Source organism: Leuresthes tenuis, unplaced genomic scaffold (genome assembly GCF_036924035.1).
Source record: "Leuresthes tenuis unplaced genomic scaffold, fLeuTen1.0.hap1 SCAF_12, whole genome shotgun sequence".
NCBI classification, from domain to species: Eukaryota; Metazoa; Chordata; class Actinopteri; order Atheriniformes; family Atherinopsidae; genus Leuresthes; species Leuresthes tenuis.
Window position 1 is genome coordinate 18449817 of NW_027325366.1, and position 23938 is coordinate 18473754.

Here is a 23938-nt window from a genome sequence, read left to right on the forward strand (position 1 = left end):
TGCGTCAAATGAATGATCTATTTGCTGTATAAATATTCACATCAGACACACAAAAAAAATTATTTGATTAACTGTCAAGTGATTCATTAGTAAATATCAGTGTATGATATTAAATTATTACAGCTCACGTACATTTGAGAAAGGTCCATCTACCCCATCCTCTGATGGCTATCCTGGACTAAGCCGTGGGTTGCAACAGTCTCAGCAGAGATCCTCAGACCTATGTCTCCCTAGCCTCCTCCTCCAGCACTTCAGGAGGGATACCAAGGCATTCTCAAGCCAAGAGATACAGCCTCTTTGGTGATTCCTAAGTCTTCCCCATGGTCTCTTCTAGGTAGGGCATGTCAAAGAGATCTCTGCTGGAAGGCATCTGGAAAACAATATCCTGACTAAATGCTGGAGCCACCTTAACTGGCCTCTTTTGACAGGTAGGAGCAGCGACTTTACTCTTAGTCCCTCTCAGATGACTGCACTTCTCTCCATATCCCAGCACAAACGGTGTGTAGAATCACACTCCGGAGGAAATGAATTTGGCTGCTTGTATGTTTGATTTCATTCTAGAGTTAGAATACAGATCAGCTGGTAAATCAACAGCTCTGTCAATAACTGTGACAGACCAGTATAAAGCCCACAGCACTGTAAATGCTGGCCCAGATACTTAAATACCTCAACTTGAGGGGTTTGAGGAGGAGTGCCTGCTGGAGGTCTCAGCTTGATTAAGTCAACTGGGCCACGTTATCTGCAAAAAGCAAACTTGCAGTAATAAGCCAAACAAAGCTATGAACAGAAGTAGCGAGAAAGGGCAGCCCTGGTGGCGACCAAAACACACTGTAAATTAATCTGACTTACTGCAAACAATTCTCAGTCTTGGTTGTACAGGGCAGAATGGCTCGTAACAAAGATTCCGATACCTCATATTTATGAAGCATTTTCCAGAAGACACTGCAAAGGAGGTAAGCGTGTAAACCTTATCAGAGTCCACAAAACACCTGAAAATGAAATGGACAAACTCAAATACACCCGTCAATATTCTTGCAAAGGGTAAAGACCTGGTATAATTTTCCATGACTCGGACCAAAAAACCTCATTGCTCCTCATGCTCATGCATCTGAGGCTCAATGTCGACTGAACTGTTCTCTCTAGCACCAAGGACCTTGAGAAAGTCATCTCAAAGGGGGGTGGTCTAATCCCCTTCTTTGGCCTTGCTACGACACCTATTGTGTGGTTTGCTATTTCAAATGGAAAAAGTCACCTTACTTGCTTTAACTTCATGGGGACCCTTTTAACAGGAGGAGATCTCAAATAGAACCAGACTCAATGAGGGCAGCTGCTCTGACAGGTTGGTGGATGAGAGGACAGAGAGAGTCCTCACCTGTTGAATCTGCAAAACTGTAGGTACTGTGTGGAAAATATCAACATGTGGACATTATCTCTTTGCAGTGGAAGAGGAAGTAAAGAAGAGTCGAGTTGATATATACAATGCAATAGGAAAATGGCCTTGTGTCGTACTCAATTGCTACTTAGTCTTGTTAAAACTGGATTTCTTTGATAGTTTCTTGTGGCCAGGCTGTTAGCAGTAGCAAGGTGGTGTTGAGGGTTCATGTGTCTTCTTTTTTGCAAGTTGTTAGGCTGAAAACTTTGATCAACCACAGTATTGATCTCTATCACAGGGGCAGCAAAGGTAAGAGCTTGCATTTGGAAATGATAGAGGGAGAACGGTTGCCTGTTACTACTGTAATACCAAGTTAACAAGCTGTTAAGTTAAAAATTTGAAACTGAAATCGAAAAGAATCCACCTGCCTCTGGTCTGGTAGGATTCCTCTACGAGCCTAAGTTGCCTGTGAGATTGCTTCAACAGATTTAACACATAAAAACTTGAATAAAAAATGCATTGCATCAACTTATTTTGACCCCAGAGCACGTACTGTACACACCCGGCAGTGCGTGAGTCAGCCCCCTCTAGTACAAGCTGTTTACAGTGACACACACACTGACACATTAATTTGAAACTCCCACACTCTGTGCTGACTCTTCCCACTGACTACTGCTTGGAGGAAACATTCCTTCCAATTACTGCAGTGAATTAATTATATTTAAAGCAAACAGACGACTGACTTGTGCTTGCCTAGACCTGATTTTTAACTGAAACCACCGTTGGTTAGACAATACATGGAAGCACAGCCTCTCATCCTGAGAAATAAAGCTCCACATGGGCTACTCCTTAATTCTTTGGAAAAGAATGGATTTTCCTTGCAATGAAAATTGATGGCATTTCTGATTGAGGTTATACTTTCAGCATATGAGGTGCAGTTTGACCGGAACTTGACTGTTGCAGAATTCCGAGCTGAAAGTACACTCGCATCATTGAATACTTGTGACCAAGGACTCTTGAAAGTCATGTCATTGTACAGCCTCCATACGTTTAACAGAGGATATGATATTGCAGATTTTTCCTCTCAACCTGTTCAAAAAATGCTGATCCAAAGCTGGACTCGCTTTTTAGGATGCTTTTAGCCAAAGTTAAATCTGGCCTCTTGATTTCACAATAGACTTTACCGTATAGAACAACTTTGCTATTTTTCAGTTGAACTAATACTTACAATACAATCACCTCACCTGAAGCTCACTCAGCAGTTTATGAAATTATCAACTCAAAATTCGACTTCTCAAAACTCGTTCTCTACATTATCTGCAGTGCAGCTCATACTTACTCAACAGGCGCCAGTCTCAAGCAAACAGAGTGGGAAAAGTGTGTGTAGAGGCACACAGAACTATGACAGTCTGTATAGGGCAAATCATCAGTCATCTACGGGTCAATATCTTCATAAATCAATCAGTCAATCAGGCAGGAATTCCAATTTTCCTCACTCAGTAATACCAGCCACAGGATCAGGTCCTGTTGATCCTGAGTGGATTAGGAGCTGGTGGTCATGGTGGTGGTTGATGTCCTGTTAAGGGACAAATATTCCTCTCAAATAAGTAGCCTAGAGGTAGCAATTTGACTGCTAAAGTTGGTTAAGTTCCTATTTAAAAGGTCCAATACGTGGCTTTAGACAACCAGTGGGTGTTGCACAACAGTTCAAAACAACTTCAAAACAAAGAGCCAAAATAGAAAGTGGAACCTAATTTAGATCCCCTCAAGCAACTCCTAGATCTTATTATCTCAGGAACATCAGAGCAATGTAGACTCCAGTCTAACCTGTCTTTGTGTGGTGTGCTTTGGGTAGAAAATATAGTTTATTCAGTGGAAACACAACTGAAAATCTGCTCTGGAAAGACTTGTGCGCCAACATGAATATGTGGCCAGTTGGACAGTTACAACACAGAACACATGAGGATGGATTACAAAGCACACAGAGGGAAAAACATCAGAACACCACACAGAAAGTAGCCCTTCGCTGATGTACAGTATTAAGGTTTAACATGTGGAATATCAAGTTTAGAAAAAAAAATAAGCTAAAGATTATTCTGTTCTGAACTCTTTACCCCCCCCCCCCCCCCCCCCCCCCACCCTCTTTCACACATACAGAAGGACTGGCATTGACACAATTGTGCTTTATTGCTGTACAGGTACAGTATTATAAAACATTAGGATCATCATAATTATGAAATATCATCTTTTTTCTTTGCACAAACACATACATATGCAGATTAAAATAGTGTATGTCATGTACAAAAGAAAGACTAGAAAAAAAAAAGACAATGAAAGGCAGTGACATACCTCTTTTTCTTTTTTTAGGTGCAGAAATATCGTGTCTCTCTAAAAAAAAGTATACATGAACTGGTGACAACAGAATGGCCATCCTACACTGGGCTAGAGCACCAGAGAAGCTGATTGCAGAGCAGAGGATTTATAGATTCATGACTTACAAAGATGAATGGCAGTAATCTGCGTACGAGAGTTTGGTATGCTTATGAGAGACTGAGCTAATTCATCAAGGTTTTGTGTTGGCGGGCAGTTTAAGGTGGACAATAAGAAGACAAAGGGGACAGTGCAGTGATTCACAGTGTGGTGGGAAACAGTTCTTCACATTTCATAGCCATGATCTTTTTCCAACACGGGCATGTTATGGAGAGGCCCAACATATTGATCATGCAAGATAAAAAGCACTGATATGTCTTCATTTATGACTTATGGGCATACGAAAAACTGCACGACGAACCAGAACGCTGATCATAATGAATAGCACATGTCGTTTTTTTGAATGGCATCAGCCAGGCTGACTATCTTATATAATCTTTAATCACAGATGAGTTTAAATCCTTCCTTAAAAATGCTTGACATACTTCTCGATTGCAGCTTTCATGCAGTGCTAATCAGAGCACACAAGGCATGAATCATGAAGCAAATCAGTACTTAACCATTAATAAGTTTCTTTGAAATGAACTGTATACATAACTTCTGAAGACATTATTCACATTATGCAGTTAGGTACTTTCTAGATACAAGCGCATGTTCCAGTAAGAAGCTACAAAGTGATTCAATGATACCGACAGGTAGTGGAATAAAAGTTTGCATTTATACATTCAGGCAAAAATTCAGCTCAGCTCGTGCACCATGAATTCTGTTCATATCCTAATTCCTCTCGAGTATTTGTGCATCTTCACGCACAGACACACCGGCTGAGATTGATTCTGTGATAGTGTTGCTAATTTGCAGGGCTCAATCAATCAGACACATCGTGGGTGATCAGTGGGAATGAGAAATCAATTAGAGCCATTGATACTTTGTGGCTCTAACAATTTAGACCAATCTTCAAAGATCAAACAGCTTGCCGTGACACACCCAGCCATTACAGAGGTCAACACAACACCACGTAAACATTGTGCAATAAAACAACCGTATACATTAAAAACATCTGGTTTGCATCAGGAGAACGATACAACGGGGTTGAAAGGGAGATCAGCAAATAATATTAAATAGAATATAAAGAATTTCAAAGCTGTGGACAGTCAATCTGAAAAAAAAAAAAATCAAAACATTCACATTTAAAATAAACCTCTTCTCTTCTCCATCATTGCATCAAACCCAAAAAACATTCTTAAATCTCGTTTTCACCATCACAGACAGTATTATCTCACCTCTTCTTCGTCCTTTGTCTCTCATTTCAATCTCATGTGCTCTTCTGCTATAATGAAACCCAGGACTTACAACACCAGTAACTATTTACATCGTGGTTACCATGGAAACACCCGTAAAGCCGGTTTTATCCATTGGGGCAGAGGGGCGACGGACCAGGTGGGGAAAAAGGTCTTTTTGTTGGGGTCAAACGAGGAAAAGGAGAGATGACTGTGAGGACACGCCCACAATGGAAGAGTCTGTACAAGAGTCAAGTTCATCTGTGTGTGAGCTCTTCTGAGCAACAAGCACACACACCAGTTCAGACACAATGAGTTAAATTGCTACTTTCTAAGTTTAGTGTGTTTTCCTTATTTGCAACATATACTTCTGATCTATTCAGAAATAGTCCATAGAATCACCACTGAAGTGAAGTAACAGCTATGATTTGGTCATTTATATCAGCCTCTACACAAGAAGACCACTGTATACATCAGTTTTATAACTAGTTTTGTTGTATCACTTTGGCACAGAGTTTCATTTTCACCACGTCAACTTACGATATTTCCTCAAATAAAAACCAGGTTTCATTTAAAAGCTCATTTGAATGTGGGGCTGACAAAGCCGTGATTCATGCTCGCCCAATTGGCCACTGGGCGAGCAAATGGAGCCACCACTTTATTCAACTTTCTAACACAGTGCAGTTTCTCTCTGCAACCAACAGCAAAAGCTAAGCTTTTCCAACGTCCTCCAGGCAAATTCTGGAGGCAAAATAAGCAAAAACAAAACAATGGTGAGGTTTTTCCTACCTACCTGGATTAAATGGACTTCGGTTGACTCAAAGTCCATTCAATCACATACACAAAGGTATGAGGAAACATTAAAATCAGCCACTGTAAGAAAATATGATGTCATTCTTATAATGATGCTCATTAGCAATAAATGCCTGCCTCTAACACAGGCCTAGTACCCTAAGTGGTTGAAGTAAATAAAGACCTTGGCTTCTATTTGAGGAAATACGGTACACATCTGTTTAGATAAAGCTTTGTTAATTTAGCTTTACATTTGTACCTTCGACCAAAGCAGGCTTGTTTGTTGGATTCGTTAGATCCCCTTCTCATTGTAAAGGTATGTGCAGTAGTTTGGAATTTGGCCAGAGGGTTTTGTTCCTCAAAGGCTGGTGGTAACAAGGAGGAAGAGAAGTGCACCTTGGGATGATACTGAGGTTACCCTGACCCCTGGTTGCTCGTTGCCAGGGCTGCGGTAGCACTTAGAGCCTAGAGATGAGTGGTTAAAGTAACCGCTGGGTCATAGCCAGTACACTAATGCTAAAACCTGGAGGATTCCAAAGGCGTTGGTTTGCTTGTAAACTTCAAAAGTCTGAGACTCCGGTGTGAACATGTAAGAACTTGTGGGAACATCACAGGACAACATGTCAAGTATTATCAGCACCATGTTTTCAAGGGGAGACTCGTACGTGTGCAGCAGCACATCATAACTGGCTTGATAAGAAGTCCAGTCAATATCTGATGACCATAAAACGCTGCTGTTTTACTCTTAAATTCAGCCTCCCATTAAACGACATCATATATCTTTATCTCAGAAGCACTGAAAATAAATAGTCATGTGATATACATTAATCATATATTTGTCTCTTTTTGTTAATAAAATATTTGACCACAAAATAACGCCCACCTCCACAGGAACCTCTGTCAGCTTTTCACACATTCTTCACATGTCAGTGTCACATTGTGCACATTGAGATTCTTTCATATAGGTTGGGACATCTTTCACAGTCAAGTGCAAAGCAGAGAGGCAGGATCCTCAGCCCAGGGACTAGGCTCATCCTTCAGGGCTCGGAGAGTCAATGTAGCCAAAGGATGACGAGATCATTGGCCTACATTCAAAATAAGAAGAAAACAAAACAAATGCATTAAAAAGCAAATGCGAGTGTGGCTGAGGACAGGAGGGGGAACTTAGAACATAGTTCCTTAATTTGAGGGTAACACAGAAGCTCTGTCACGGAGAGGCCTTTCTGTTGGTCCAGAGCAGTGTGGGGGGCAGGGGTGGGGACTGAGGCGGACGGTGCTTCCAGTCACTCCTCCCCTCACACTGCATTCGCCGCCAGCGCAGAAGCTCTCCCAGGGCAGCGCTCTCCTCCCCGTTAGACAGACGTAACCGCTGGAAGACCTGGGGTGTCGATGGAAAAAAAAAAAAAAGGAGGAAGGATTAGAAAGAAAAGTGGAGAAACACACATGGAATAATCACATTTGCCTTCAGTGACACTAATATGATGAAGCTATGACTCATGAAATGAAGCGATGAAAAACAGGGTTTTTTTTATGAGGTAAACCACGCTAAATTCAAACTTGTTCTGACTTAGCAACATAAAAATGGCAGGGAAAATCTTAAAATATGTTCTTATGTTCCCTTTAGGGATGACCACTTGCAGTTTTGTCTGAGTCATCAACTACTCTAAGATCTTGTGAATTACAGTGCGCAGGAAGCAGCTTTTAGAGGCTCTTCCATTTTCTCAGACTCACAGTTTAAAACCACAGAGCTTTTCACACATGCACAACAGCCTGTATAGAGGACATCAGTCATCTGCGAGTCAATAACCGAGTAAATCAATCAGACAGGATTTCCAATCAGAAGAGGGCTGAGCCTTGATGATCCAGACCAGATTAGAAAAGGAAGGAAGATATTTAACTTTCTGCCTGCTAAATTATTCTGCATACATATACAACATAATTAACATTCTGGTTGTAGAAACCAGATTGCTCAGGTAAAGGCACATCGGTTGACTGGCTGGTCACTCAGAATGGCTCATAGGGCACATCTGCCCTCACACTGCTAAAAGCAAAGTCATCCACCAATCAGAAGGTTGGTGGTTTAATCCTTGACTTTCTCCAGTCCACAAGTGTCCCTGAGAAAGATACTGAAAAGATACTTAGGTCCCTACTCCAATGTGCTCAACACTCATAAATACACTTAATCCTTTAAAGTGCTTTTTTAATGGTCAGACTAGAAAAGGGCTATTCGAATGCAGTTTCACGTTAAATCCCCTCACTAAAAATGCATGTTGATGTAGACAAAAGTGAAGCCAACGGCCTCTCATTGCACAGAATTTCCTACATTATACATGTATTACCATAAAAATAAGAAATAGTTATTCAACATTATTCATTATGATTTTCAAACAAGGACATGTTGTGTCCCAGCTGTCATCTAACATTTTCAGCACTGACATGGACAGTGGCCACGCAGCAGGCTTAAGCCAGGGGGACACTTCGTTCTAATCACATGTTCACATGCATATCATGGCTGCCGCATGTAAGCTGCATCTGTCAATAGCATTGGTTGTTGAAATTAATGCTCCACATTAACAAGAATCAGTACATAAGTGAACAGTAGGGGCAAGTAAGACTGAATGTTCAATGTTTTTGAACAAATTCGGCTCAAAAGAGTCCCAGAAAATTGTGTTTGGGACTGCTCTACCATATCTAACTGAGTGGCTTGTTGATGCACTTTCCATAACATTTCGGATACCAACGGAGGATTAAACCAAATTTCTGTTTGTTTTAATCTATGCCGAATTGCAGTTCCTTCACCTGCCCACAGTCCAAAACAAAAACACACACAATTCACCCATGACATAATAACATAAATGGAGTACGTGCATTTATGTGGAGAAACCGATACCTGTGAGCAACTGCATGCTCGCTCTCACACATTACATACACACACACCCACACACACACACACACACACGCACACACACAGACTGATTGCCTGCCCAAGCACAATACTCTAGAATCTAATCCATAATTTACACCTCCCTGCCAAGCTATTCTCTGCACTGGCGCCAGCCAAGAACACCAGCTACTAGAACTGTAGACAAGAGGGAACGCCATGTCCTTCTGCAATGCATGACTGTACATGGACAGACAAACACACACACACACACACACACCCACACACACCCAAACATAAAGTGCAGTGAGCACCAGATACAGTCTGACGATTAATACGTTTGAGAGACTCATAGTGTATGGCTTTTATGCCGAAATGTACAACTTTTGAATGAATCATCTTAAAAAGGTCATTATGATAATATATGATGGAGCATTTAGAAGCCGCGGAAAAAAAAAAAAAAATCTGATAGGAAACCAAACCAAACACTGAGCTTGAACACACCGGGAAACAATCCATATCCTTATCAGGATTGTTGGATTGGTAACATTGTGGTGATCATAAAATAATATAAAATAATCAGGGGTCTTTTTACACTGTCACTCACAGAATAGCTTTCCTGAGACACAAGATGTGTCAACAATCTCAAAGGTTTTTTTTTTTTTTTCTACATTTTACACAAAAACAACATGTCTTTCTCATTGATCCCTTTGATAATGCCTATAAATTTGGCTATTGTCCATTTTTACAAACACTTCCAAGAACCAAACAAAAAAAGTGTTTTTCCAATCAACAGCTTGGATTTTTAGAGTTTTTTTTTCCTCCAGACTGATGGAGGTTAGATGGAGTACAAAGAGAAGAAAAAGAGCGAAGAAAGAGAAGAACAGCTCATATGACCACTGACGACCTATGCATGAGCTTTTTTTCCACGACATTTTCTTTAATAGATGGATTCTTGCACACACAGTCTTTTTCTGTCTTTCATTCTGATACATGTAAATAATGAAGAGTGTGACTGAGAAGCACTCCTACTTTAAATGTCATCGCCTCTGCTTAGACATTGTCTGAGGGGATAAACAGAACTATCAATCTTTGGATGATTCAGTCATTTAACTGTCTGTCAATTTGTTATATAATTAGTCTAGACTGCTGTTGTCTGCTCACTACAGGGAAAACAAACAAACCACTCCATTCATTCCTTAACCAGCTGGTTTCTTCATCTTCCATCATTTGTTCATTTATCCCAATAATTCCCAGAATCCTATAAAAACAGAATCTGGAATGTAGAAAATTGAAACACATGTCGCATTTCATGGTAATAAATAAACCCCATGATGATGAAGCTGCTACAAAGTAAAGAGCAAAGATAAATGTCTTATCTTTGCCAGTAGTAACACTTTGCCTGTAAGACCTCTGTGGCGATGATCTTAGACGGCACAAGGATCTGAAATGTATGGGTGTATGAGGCGGGATTCCTGGAAACGCAGGCTTTTCATGCATTTGAATGGCATAGTGCTCTGTACAGCTGAACTGGATTGTACGTAATTTTTTCAGCACTCCTTTGTGGTGATCAAACTCATAAAAGTCTGAAACTTTTCAAGCAACGATGGAGGTGACAGCCAATCAAACCATGTGGCTTTTGCTAAGATTCCAAATGTCAGCGACGGTCACAAAAAGAAGTTAAAACATTGCGCACACGTAAATCCTGCCTAACCAATAATTGCATGTAACAGCAGTGACGATGATGCTGGTAAAAGAGAGTAAAGACGGTAAGGAAGAGAGATCAAATGATAGCTTCAACATAAAATCTCAGCAGATGAAAAAGCAAGAACGAAAAACTGCAGCTTGAGTACCAGTGACTCTTCGCAGTAAATACAAATGTTTAAATATCAGTATCCATGCTTATCTGTTACATTTGCTGAACCAATGACAGCATCACATAAAAAAATTGTTAATTACCATCCATACACAATATATGTGTGTACGGATGAAGAGAGTCCTCCCCAAGCCAAGAGCTGCAGTTTCTTTTCAGAAATAAGGATAAAAATGGTGGAAAGCGTCGATGACCGTCTCAGCAGGTGGAGCAGATCAATTGGAGATGATGTCCTGTAAAAGCAGTGCTTTTCAGAAATTCTTCCGCAGTGGCCCATGGTTTCAGAGGAATTGACGCTTTTGATTAAAACTATTTTTTTGGCATAAAAACGCCTCTGTCTTTTTTTTCTGCCATGAATACTTGTAAATACATATTTTGATCTCCGTAAAGAAGCAAAAGAGAGATTCTTTAAAGCCATCTGCATCAGAAAGTCTGTCCCAACCCCAAAAGTTACTTTTGGGTTGTTTTAAATTAGACTTGAATTCAGACAAACTTACAAACTGGGTATCACTGCTGTCATGACTGTACACAGCGTCTATGAAAAACACTGCTACCTCTATAAGGGTGGAGAGCAACATGGCATGACATACACTCACCACATCCCTATATATGGAAAGGGCTTCCAGTGAGCCCCCCCAGCCCCCCCCTCACTGTTTTAGAGGGCAGCCCCTGCACCAAATGGAGAAAAGTTGAGATGCCCCCTCTGGAAAATAAGGGAGGGAAGGAGAGAGAGTAAAAGGCAAGCTCATTAAAATAAAAGAAGTGAGAATAACGTCATTAGGTGCTAGCATGTGCATAAGACTTGTGTAATTGCTGTGATGAAGAAGTCCGGCACATATGTATTTAATTCACATCCACAAACAAGCTTCAAAAGGGAGCATAAAGTGAACTCAACCAAGCTGCGAATGCAGGGGCAAAACATTTTATGGACCTGAGGATTACAAAGAGGGAACACAGCATGCTCTCGGATCTCTTTTAAAAGGTGTGCTCCAAGCTCCTTCCGGAACACCGTGTCCTTTGCTCTTTCTTTTCCTCAATTCCCCACTGACAGTGACAATCACTCACTAAAACAGTCTGTGATGAATCTCAATTACTTTCCATGCACAGGGGAGAACATCCTGGAATATGAACTCTAGTGTGCACTGCACCCCTTTAATTGAAAACTTTCACCTCATAGAATAAAATGGCTAAAATGGCAATAACCGTTAAAAAGTTCACATTTTGCATCTCTGTGGAAACTTTAGCTCTGTGAATTGGAGCCTTAGGAATGCAGTTTGCATGTCCTCCTCGGTTTGCATGTGGCTTTTCTTCATGTTCTACAGTATAGCTGATAGATGGATGCTATAACTCCTTTTAAATGTCAGTTTAGCCAATCACACGGCACAGCTGCTGCCATTGCCTTATATTTGTGCCTGACAATGTTGTGATAAGAAAATTATGCTTTAATTTATGGCCTATCAGCTTAGTGACTGCAGGTCAGCATAGCATCTATGACCCGCTTTTCTTAATCTATGTTGTTAGTTACAAAAGTAAAACAATAGTCTTGAACAAATCAAATACAAAATTAAAAGTTGATGCAGAAATTCAGAGGTAAATTTCATACTTTGGAGACAAAAGCTAATTTTGCAAAAAACATTCCTCATACTGAGGTGAACAAGTAAAAGGGGTTGCATGATGTTCAGAGTCTATAGAACCTGGACTCATGTCTCCTGCAGGTGTCATGAATCTGGATGTGAATAAACCACAGTGAGATACAGCTGAATGCAGTGGACCTTAGTAATTAGTGAAAAGTGTGTTTATCATTGATAATCAAATCTTATGCTCCCCAGGGCCTGTGGATTTCTTATCAGATTGTAAAATTCAGTGTGAATTGCTTGAAACCATTTAGAAAGGAAATTCTGGGGAGTTACTGGGTGGATGAATAGTATTCTCAGAATGTTGTGGCTCTTGAATTATTTCTGATTAAATCTCTCCATTAACCACAGGGTCAGTTTTCCATTTAATGATTGATAATTAAGATGAAAGATGGCACAGATCACAAGATAATTTGACTTTGGTCATGAAAGATAAAAGGAAGATTTTACTGGGTGTTTTTGCCTGAGGTGACGGTACAAGCACATGATAACCATTATGAAGGCTGGCTCTCCTTGTGGACATCTTGTATGCTGTGTTGATCATCATGTGAGTGTGACTGCACTTGGTAAGCATTTTTATTGCTGTATTTGTAGGCTCTCAAACATATATGCCATCAGTTTGTGGTGCGTGTCGGTTTTCAAGAATCTTTCAATCAAAATAGCCTTAAGTTTGTCATTGGAGATTTATCAGTTTCATATGCTGTGTGTGCATCTGTGTAGGTGTGTGCATACAAGCACGTGCGTGAGCTTGGGTGCAAGCGCACAGGACGATAAATTCAATCCTGTAACCGAACACCTGCCTGGAGAGCTAGAAAAAGCTCATGTGTCACGAGGGATACAATGTTGTTCAAAAGAGGTCACTTTCTTCCTCCACTTTGTCAACTAACCCAAACACAATACAGTCCTTATATATGGAGTTGTGCTGTAATTATGCGCAAGTGCATGAGTGTGAGAATATGTGTGTTAACCTACGTGTCCAGTCCAGTTGCGGGTTTTAAGCAAACAGATCTCAAACAGAAGGCCAGCGTTTCACAAAGTTGGTATAAAATATCTAACAATTGCAACATATATCTAAGTGAATTCAAGATTAGTACATTACTCACATACTCTATGTATATTTACTGCATTTGCACTTAACACAACAGACGTATGTTAATGTATTTAAAGGTTTGTCTGTGTGAATACCTGGGTGTGATGGCTGTCCATGTGCCTGTGCAGAGAGGTGGTGCTGGAGTTTGGCTTGCTGTGACTCTCATCCTCCAGTGACCCTGACCACACAAAGTCAGAAACATTTGGCAAAACATATGTGTATACTTCTACTTTTTTTTTTCCCCTAAACATGAGGCCTTTTAGCGGTTTCCAGTTAAACTGTGAATTATAAAACAGATGCCCATTGCCCAAAGCTGGTTCTCAACATAGCAGCACTCCGCTGCATACTTGAACCATCCGAAACATTTTGTACGAGTTCTCCTGGAAATATTACTCTGATACAGAATCAGCTTCACAGCAGATGGGTTCCACATCCTCAAGGCAAGAAATGCAGAGGTAAAACATTGATATATCATTGGATAAGTATGCATCAATATCTGTAAAACAAGACTTAATGTCCTCAAATTATTACGACTCTCTGTTGGACATTTTCCTAACCGTGTTCTCAAAAAAAAGTGTTCTTGAAAACTGCATGTTCAGGACTTGAACTCCGAGTGCAAAATGTAGAGTGTTGGGTTGTTACCATTGGAGATCTGGTTGCCGTTCTCTACAGAGACAGGGCTTGGGGAGTGTAGAGAGTGGTTGTTGGCATTTTTATCTTGCAGCTGTAGAGATGGAGAGGTGGGAGCAGAGCCACAGTCTTCCCTTCCTGGCAGATTGATATTAGAATTGAATCCTGGAAGGAATATAATCAGAGGAAAAGCACACCACATATCTGTACATGTTCTATGAAAGAAAATAAGATACTTTTGGATTCCATCATGTGCAATATTACTGGAGTACTTCTGGGGTAGAGCAAACTTTAAGGCATCTTGTTTTGACATATGCATAAAAGAAGATTTTAATATTTTCAAATCTTAAAGAAAATTTTGTGGGTTTTTTTTCTGCTCATGTGAATTTCCAGTATCTTTACACCACTTGGTGCCACCCCTATTGGTATGTATATTCTGGCCTTTCAGACAATTTTCATTCAGACCTCTTGTAGAGTGACTCCACAAGGCGCTGCCTCTGCAGCTCCTCCGGGTTCACATGCTTTCGCATACTGCATGAGTTAGTGACTGTGTTCAGATATGTGTGTGGCAGTGTGAATGGGAATTCACCAGCTGCTGTCCCACACTTAGAATGTGCGCCTTCTGGTTTCCCCCATGGTCACAAGATGCCCAAATATAAGCTTAGCAAACTCTACTATGTTATATGTCCCATGTAATAGGTTCAGATTTAAGAGGGACAAAAGACCAGGTACCGAAACAGAGCCAAGTGAGACTGTATGGACTAAAATTTTAAAAAACTGCTCTTTAGTTTTAGAGTTTTGTATGTTGCCGTTGAAGTATGAGATGTCTTGTGACACTGATTTGCTGGACCCTGCCAAGACCACCTGCCCTCTTTCCCTGGCATTCCTGTGGTTTTGTCATTCCCAAAAGATGAGGAAGGGTGGTGGGGAGCAGTCAGCTGCTCTTCACAGAGATGTCTGGGATAGCAACTGTAACCTCTGGCCACTCCCCAAGCGTCAGGTATCACATTCAGTCACTAAGCCACCAAGAGGGAACGGAAGTGGGTTGTCCTGTTAAGCCCATCGGCATCCCTCTGTGCTGAGATCTAAGAGGACCGCCTTGGTTTGCCTGCTCAAAATACCCTGGTGCCTGCCCCCCCCCCCCGTCACACACATCGTTTCCATGATGCCAGCGCTTTCCTGCGCAGGTCCAGGTGCTGACGCAGAGTCAAGTGCGCTATGTCACGTGGGGTAAATGCGTAAGCATACGGACTTGCTTGCATACCGTCTCATATAAGGAGTTCAGTCCCCTGCCCCTGTCATACTTCTATAATTATTACAATTATAGAAGTATGACACAATAGTCTGTTACACAAATCGAGCGGCTCCACAATATGGCTCTAAGATGACAAATTATTGACAGTAATGCTTTCACTAAATATTACTAATACTTTGTAATTTCATAACTTGTCCACTAGCTAGTTGGTCCAGGTTGAGCTGTTCACTGAAGCTGGGCAGTCACATTACCTTCAGTAGAACATGAGTGAGTTGTTTAATATTTGATGCCTAATCCTCATCGTTCTACTGCTTATGTATTATTAACCGAGCCACAAGTAATACACTTTGAGGAAACAGAGACTGAGATAAAAACACAGAGGGATAACAGAGTTTCTGAGAGGCTCATGCATTGCCAAGATGGCCTGTCAATTGAATATTTACTGTCATAAGAGCACTGCAAAGTGATCTCTTTGTGGGTTTGAAAACTCTGACCTAGGAACCCCCCATGTCACTGCTTGTGTGTGACAAATATGTTTGACCTGGTTTTGCAAAGGTCAGTGTTTGCATCAGTGTCACGTGCTTTGCACTAAATGGAGTGCACTAAGCTACAGCACATAATAACCCAGTGAGAACATACTTACAGTGCAGGTAATATCACTAGCCTGCTTATTAGCCAACATGCTAGCAAGCAGTTGCAGCAGCCAAAGGGCACCACACTGGAGACTGTAACAAATGGGCGGTGGCAAGTAGGCCAGCAACGGTGGCAAGTTACAACAGCTGAATTGATATGACAGGCTGTAGCTTCTGGTGAATCTCAACCCTTACTATTCAAATACACGATATGTATCGCACAGATCTATATCAACATATAAGACAAGGTAATTACATGTACATAGCCCACTTTACCCCAGTTGTACAAAAGCTAATCAACCTGAATACAATTAATCAACCAGGACAGACCAGGGTGAGCCTTTGATCATTAACCATTACAATCGACAACACATAATGAGCATTTGATCTTCTGCAAAAATGGAATCAAACACAGATAAAGCGCATCTGCACCATTTACAAAACAACAAAAAGGAATAGTTATCTTCCCAATTCCAACAAACAAAAAGATCATGTGGTGGTTGGGCTCGGCCTATCAAGATTATCTCTACAGAGAGAAGATAAACCATTAATGTAGATGCACCGAGAAACAATGATTGGATTAAAAGGCAAAAACTATTGAGGGATTATACTTGACTGGGTGGATATGTGTGTGAGCAATACTGACAGACCTCCATCTTTCATCTTCCGGCCAGATGTCGACTTCCTCAGCAGGCTGCGACCAGAGCTGAACAGAGTGTTGAGCTCATCCAGGGGACTGGTCAGGGGTCTACCATTGGCTGGGTTAAACAGCAAGGGAGATGATGAGCATGAATGGGCTCTACGTGGTTCAGGACGTGACATCCTCACAGGTGAGTATGGAGGTGGCTTTCCAAGTGGTTCCCCACCTGCCCTTTGTGAGGATGTTTTGGGGGAATCTGAACTCCCAGTAACAGATGCCGCTCGAGTAAGAGCCAAGAAGTTGGCCTCAGGTGGGAAGGGGAAGTGTGATGGGGGTCTGTAGGGAGGAGGCGGGGCACTTGGGGGAGGAGGTGGAGGTGGAGGAGTGAGTGGAGGTGTAGACTTCTTTTCTGGCATGAGGACAGTGAGGCTAGGAGAAGAGTCAGCCCTCTGGCGGGCAAACTGTGGGGACAGAGGGCTGTCTGGGCCAGTGGCATAGTTTAGGTTTGTCTCAAACACCGGCAGCTTCTTGACCTCTAGAGGGGTGAGGGGTGACTCATCTGAAGCAGGAGAACAGGTGACAGGGGAGGGGGGAAACACTAGGAGAGGTGGGCGGTGTGGGAGCAAGTTAGGGAAGGGAGCAGGAATGTCACAGCTTCCATCTTTGCCAGGCTGAGTTTTGAGAGCTCCACTATTACACATATTCTGTGACTGAGCTATATCCAGAGCAGCAGTCAACCCCATAGTTATTCGTTTGGTGTCCCCACTTCGAGATGTCTCAAACCCCACCAGGCCCAATGTTAGAGCCTCCAGTCTGGCTGCCTTGGTGATAGCAGCAGGAGTTCCACCATCTTCATGAGGGAGGTACTTCATCTCCTCATAAACAGCTTCCAAGTCTGCCTGCTCAGGGCTATCAGGGGGCTCCTGGAGACTCCGAGCCCGTGGCTGGGACCCCATCATCTCAATGTATACGTCTTCTTCATCGCGACCCTTATATAGGCTTAATGCTACCCCTTGTGGAGCATCTATAGAGGCTGCTCTCTGCATCAAGCCTCCAAACCCTCCAAATACCCCACCGCGGGAAAGCAAGGCCAGCTTTACATCAGCGGGGCGCAGCTGGTGGAGATGGGGTGCTGCGGCATTAATCTCCTCATACGAGCCTGTCAGCTTAGTGTTGGGGCTGCGCTTAGGTTTGGGGGGTGGTACCTTTCTCATGGTTGTGTAGTCATCACTGTGGGGACGAGGCTTGGACGAGGCTGAGAAAATGAAAAAATAAAAAAACGCAGTAAACACAGAGGAATACAATGAAATATGTAAAAGCAGTAAGGCACAAAAAAATAGAAAACAGTCCCTTGGATACTCTGAAGATAAGAAGAGGAGATGTACCTGCTGGGTCAGTGGGGGACAGTTGGGATTTAGGGGGACTTCCAGCTGGTGAACTGTACCCCTCTGGTGTAGAGCTCTCTTTGACAGCCATTGCTAACCCTGCACTAACTGCTTCATAAGATGCACTCAGGCGGGTGTTAGGGTCCCTCTTTGGTTTGGGAGGAGGTTGTTTCCGAGGAGAGGACAGATTTCCGCTGCCTGCTCCGTCTTCATTGGTTTGGGCTACCTGCTGCAAGGCTGGTTTGATGGATGGACTGGCAGAGAACTTCACCATGTTCTCCACAGCGAGGGGGATGGGTACGGAGCTGGAACGAAAGTGGCGAATAACTCGACTCCCCCCGTTGACAGGGCCCTCGTGGACTTTTCCACTTTTCTCCACCATCCTAAAAAAAAATAAAGCAAATAGTTATAAGGAATGATTTGGTCTGAGAAATGTTTATTTCAAACAAAGACTTTCTTGTGTCTGACCATGTGTACAATCTCCAACATTTGTGTTTGAAAAATTCTTCTTCCCAAAGACGGATAAATGCCCTTTTTCATCAAAATATTTGTCTGATCCAGACCGAGTTGATGATATGTTTATATCATCAGTAAACTGAAAACCATATGCTCGCTTCATGGATCATGCCAAAAAAATTTGAGCTGAAGGGGGCAGTGTGACGAACACAACCAAAGAGATTATGCTTTAAATATAATCTCCTTGCAGTAATTGGATAACATCCAGTTTGATATTTCCTTGGATAATCTGGGTTACCCATCTGTTACTTCCGTGAAAGCAGGCGGGGGGTAACTGAGCATGTGTGGAGGGGATCAGGGAATGCATTTAAGAAACAAGCAAAGTAACTGGCTGAGTAGAAGAGAATGCAGGCATGCCATTGCCTTTTAATTCCCATTTACAATTCTTAAATAGTTAAAATGTTGATTCCTATCCCAGTATAAATCAACACAAATAATTTGGTCATGTTTTGTCTGCAAAGGGAGCAAGGTAACATTGAAATAATAAATGCATTTATGATGCATTAGAATAGGCATAGAATAGGCACACACTTTTGGACTTACTGGTTGTGAAATTAGAAGTTTACCTTTCAAAATGAAGGTCATTTATATCGCACCATCTCCGAATGAGCTTCTTATTACCCCATTTTTACATTCTTTTTTTTTTTTTTCCAATTCAGACCCTCGGGCCTATTCCATTTCCTCCAAGGGTAATATGCTATATTAGAATGAGGTGGAGACTGAAACTGTATTCCATAGGTGCAACACTATACAATCTGATAACGCAGCTCATTATCTGACTATCCATCATGAAGCTTACAATTAAAAGTCCCCAGCACACAGGTATAGAATGACATCATTAATCACGAAACGCATGCTGCGTAGACACTGGCACACGCATGTTTAGAAAGGCAAATGATTCTTTCATATAGTCATAAATCTTGTGAATGACAGAAATTGTCGGTTGCTTGTTACTCTCCAAGGCCGAATGATAGTACAGTTACCTTAAGGTCATAGCATTTACAAATACCACAATGTAAGTCAGTATCAAAAGCGCTATTCAAGGAGGAGTGTGGTTTTGACTCATTATAGATTTATAACATTTTATTACAGCTTAAAGATGAGTTTGCCTGTTATTTGCTTAATAATCAGATTTCTTTGTGTGTAAAATGTCAGAAAACAGCAAATGAGGCGGGCTTGAAATTTTTCAAAACCAAAGATAAGTTATTCAAATTGGTTTTACTCAACCAAGAGACAAACTTTTGATCAGCTCATTTTTTTTAATCTAATTTCTCGATTATCAAAGTTTTTTTCTTATCAATTTTCTGTTGGCTGACTACTTGATTTATGGACAATTTGATGCAGCCCTACTTATTGAAATGATGGAAATCTATTTTTAATCAATTAAAAAAACTTGACAAAAGCTACCTAAAACCTAAAGAGTTATTACAGCAAATCATGAATTTCTGCGGTGGATTTTCTAATTTACCTCCTGACCGGCTGATCCTCCTCCTTGCCCACTGGTTCGGGCCTCTCCCCGAGCGGTGGGCTGCTACCGAGGGTGTTGAGCAGGCTGTTGCCATAGCAGCGCAGACGGTCGCTCTCTCTCGCAATGTCAGATGCATTTTGGATGACCAGCTGGTCGTAGGTTCGCAGCCCCATGTCTTCCGCTCCCTGCAGGAAACGCTGCACACTACACTCCTCTTTGTGCTGTGACGACAACCTGCGATGGACCCGCTGTCTGGCCAGCCAGCCGCGAACCACTGAGTCGTCAGAAGTAGATGAAGACGAAAGCATCATCAGTGTCAGAAAACAAGACAAACCATAAAAGAACACGCTGGCTGTTGGTTTACTTTGGATATTACCTTTCTGACAAGTGATGATCTTTTTATGAAGCTGGTAGCAGCGGTCGTTGAGTTGGTCTGCCTGCCAGTATCTTAGAAACACTTTACTGCTCCCCATCTAACCATTCACGCACAAACAAAAAAGTAATCTGTTCAACATATGTATACATATGATTTTTCATTACACTTCCATTATCATCAGTTTCAACAAGTAGAAATCAGGCCCCGTGAAGATGTCTTCAGTTGGAAATCTCAGAAGTGTGTGGTGGTTTAGGCGTGCGAGGCTAATGATGTAGAAATAATTTATGATAATAGGTGGGTGTGGAGTTTTAACAGGGTGTGGATTTGCATATTGGCAATCCATTCATTTTCTGGGCTTAAAGGTCATTTGGGGGGTGGGCAACAGAGGTCACGCTAAACAAGGTGCATGGAACTGTGAAGGTGACATACCTCTACTGATTGCACCATTCACAGCAACAGAAGCTACATGTGGAGGGAGAGTGTGTGTAAAACAGGGCTGCGTGAAAACTGTCTGCAGGGCATTGTGTGGGAGTGTGTATGCGTGTGTGACCTGCAGGGTCATGCATTCAGACACAACAGCAGTCGGGCAGACAGGACAGAAAGGGGGGTGGAGGGGTCCATGCTGTGTGTGTGTGTTTGTGTGAGCAGAATTATGATGAAGCTGGACAGCTGGAACGAGCTGTCAAGATTCCATGGGATCTTTCAAACAGAAGGTCAGGGATTATTTCATTTGGCAAATCTTTTGTTACTGATGGAGGAAACAAACACACCTGCCATCCTTGGAGTTTTGACTGCTGAAGAACTGAGCGACATTTCTCCTCTGCTGACAATTTCTTCTTGTCTCCTAAAGTCGGGACCACAAGGTCTTTATATCTGAGGACAACAAAGAAAACAAACAGACATTAGAGTTGCAGAGATAAACCTGCTGAGTTGAGAAATTCAGATGAGACGCCTCTTTTGGAAACAATGGGTTCAAAGGTCGCTGGGGTTATATAGCCAAACAGCATCTGTTCCTATTGGCGTTGTTCTGGGCAATGCTTGCTATGAATAGTCAGCTGGATTGAGTCGGAGGTTTGTTTGTGATTGGATGATGGAAGAGAAGCAAATGATGAGGTACATAGCTTTTTATATCCCGAACTGCGGATGTTTTTGTGCCAAATGTTAGCGCTGATGGGTATTCATGGACAAATGAAGAGTGTCAGTGTGACAGCAGATGGCTTTTGAGGAAAAAACTTCCTTACTTACTTTCCTTATTTGAACACCTTGACTGGTTAAAGAAAATGTAACTGAAGTATAGAAAAATAAAAAATAGAATAAAATTCTCTCACTCAAAAGTGCATCATTTTAAAGGGCTGGTTGATTAACCACATACCTGTAAGTGTAATTATAACGGCCGAAAATTCAGCAGATGAAATCAATATGACAAATGTGCTAAAATGGAATGTAATTAGGAGCCAAAAACATTGTTTGGTTGGTGGAACTGATGTGGGTGTGTTGTAAATGTTCAACCGTGATCGCTTAAAGCATTACTACAACCAGCTGCCAAATCTTTTGTTCAGAGATCAACAGCTGTAATTATAATTGTGAAAAGAAAATACAAACGAAAGAATTGTGCAGTGCCTACATTACTATTAATACTATAACCTTTATTAGTGATTTAAACAAAGATGGAGTCGGAGTTGCCATATAAATAGACAATTTTTTATTTTTTTCCCCTCAGCTTGACCTGCCTGCCTGCATTACTGATATCATTAATGGCTTCTCATTACACCTGTAAGCCATGAAAGTGAGCTGCACGAAAACAACAGGACTGTGTAGCTGAAATGGAATAGTGAAATGTATTTTTTTCCATCATGGACACCTGTGGTTCTGCTATTGTGAGAATGTTCGTACGTAAAATGGCTTTACACTATGTATGAAGAAATATAACATAGAAATGCACGGAAATGCTTTCATCCATAAAATATTAGACGTGATCAAGTGCTCCTGAATGTTACTACAATTATATACTTATACTTTTCATGAAAGGTAGAAGTATATGGGTATGCATGAAAGGCACACATATGAAAGATCATTCAGAAAGGGGGGATGGAAACATACTGAGGGGTGTTTGGGAAAGGTAACAGTTTATTCTGAAAGATCGCCAGTAATAATGACCTTTTCTAAATTAGACTGAAATATCGGAGAAAAACAAAACACTGTTCACAAATCCCATTTTGTCGACGAGTGCTCCGTGCGCTCTGCTGTCCACGAGGCAGAGCCAGCTGATGATGTCACACATGTGATGAGGCAAACATAACAAGCAGGTGGCTGGAAACATAAACCACTTGTGTTGTCAATAGTGAGTAAGTGAGCTCACGTGAATGCTGGATATGTTTGATTTGCTGAACTGGGGTCTGTCTGAACTCTGCCTAACCCTTTTTTCTTTATGGTAATACCAGCCCAGCAGACAACTCACGCTGTCCCCTTGAGCCCATAAAACACAAAAGAACTCTGTAAACCCGTGGCCTCTCCTATGAGGATATGAAAACTATCGATGGTCCCTCGTTTTACAAGACCCAAGGGGCTTCGTGTGGACTCAAGGAAGCGAAATAACCCTTTTGATACAAGTTTAAATGGAGGGCTACGCAGCGCCAACATCATTCACTGTGACCAAATAGCCATCATTGGTCACTATATTGGTCACTATAACTGAACAAATGTGGTATTGGCAATATAGCTGCGATTCAAACACTCACTTCCTTTCTGAAGATGCTCTCGGACAAACCCATATGTGCTATTTCCTTATAACCTATAAGCATTGTTTAGTCATGGGTTTTAAGACAGAGTAGTCAGGACTGAATTATGCATACAATCTACAGATAATTTAATAACCCCAAAATCAAATGAACATAATAAGAACTCGCAAATAAAAAAGGCAAATAAAAATATGACCTATATGCATGTGATTGATGTTGCTGACATGCTCTTCAAATACAGTCTTTCGCAAACTTCCGTTTCATTGAGGACACACACCGGAAGGCTTGGATTTGAAGAAAAACTAAGTTCAAGTGGCTGTATTTGACCTTACACATTGGCAGAAAGATAAACCCGGTCACAAAACACATAGAGTATCATAAAAGCAACAGTGAAATAGACTTCCACATAAATCACTCTGGTTACCAGGACACTAATGTAATTCGCTTCAGGCAGCCACTATGACTTACTGAAGAGGCCTGCGTGGCTCCCGGGTGCAAGTGTATTTGTGTACACACACTGGTGTACTCACTTTTATGTTCAAGAGCATATAGCAACGTCAAAGATTAATAGTTGATATATAGGCCTGTCATTTCGATTAGTCAAGGGCCAGGACCTGTTTTGAATGAGTGACAAGATGAAAGACAGAACAAAAAGGAAGAAAAAAAAATTCAATCGGTCTGTCCACGTGAGGGAAAAAATACACGGGGGAGAAAAACTGAAATAAAAAAAAAAAGTGAAAGAAACGGAGAATAACAGGATCTGAAAGAGATGCAAAGCAAGGGAGATGAAAGAGAAGAAAAAAAACGGTAGTTCAGAAAAGAGGATGTGAGGAAGGGATCCAAATTTAAGCGTGAAAGAGCTCTGTGAGGACAGCAGAGGAGTCCAGCCCCGCTCCCTTGGCTAAAGCTTTGTTGGTTTATTGGCTCTGTCTGTGCTGAGCCCAGTGGA

General features: G+C 41.6%; 1 protein-coding gene across 3 annotated transcripts in view; it reads right to left on the bottom strand.

Moving 5' to 3' along the window:
* Positions 1 to 3540: 3540 nt before the first annotated feature.
* The window catches only part of myo16 (myosin XVI), a 97535-nt gene continuing 77137 nt past the window's right edge, over positions 3541 to 23938 (bottom strand). For 2 of the 3 annotated variants that reach the window (XM_072396898.1, XM_072396897.1), the window contains exons 28-35: positions 21022 to 21124; positions 20252 to 20348; positions 19876 to 20149; positions 17892 to 18274; positions 16517 to 17761; positions 13992 to 14144; positions 13445 to 13527; positions 3541 to 7249 (exon numbers count right to left, since the gene is read on the bottom strand). In XM_072396898.1, coding sequence (XP_072252999.1) covers positions 7079 to 7249; positions 13445 to 13527; positions 13992 to 14144; positions 16517 to 17761; positions 17892 to 18274; positions 19876 to 20149; positions 20252 to 20348; positions 21022 to 21124 — 2509 coding nt within the window. In that variant the 3' untranslated portion in view covers positions 3541 to 7078. Of the gene's footprint in view, positions 7250 to 11221; positions 11329 to 13444; positions 13528 to 13991; positions 14145 to 16516; positions 17762 to 17891; positions 18275 to 19875; positions 20150 to 20251; positions 20349 to 21021; positions 21125 to 23938 lie in introns of all 3 variants that reach the window. The other variant, XR_011917948.1, reaches the window with a different exon arrangement.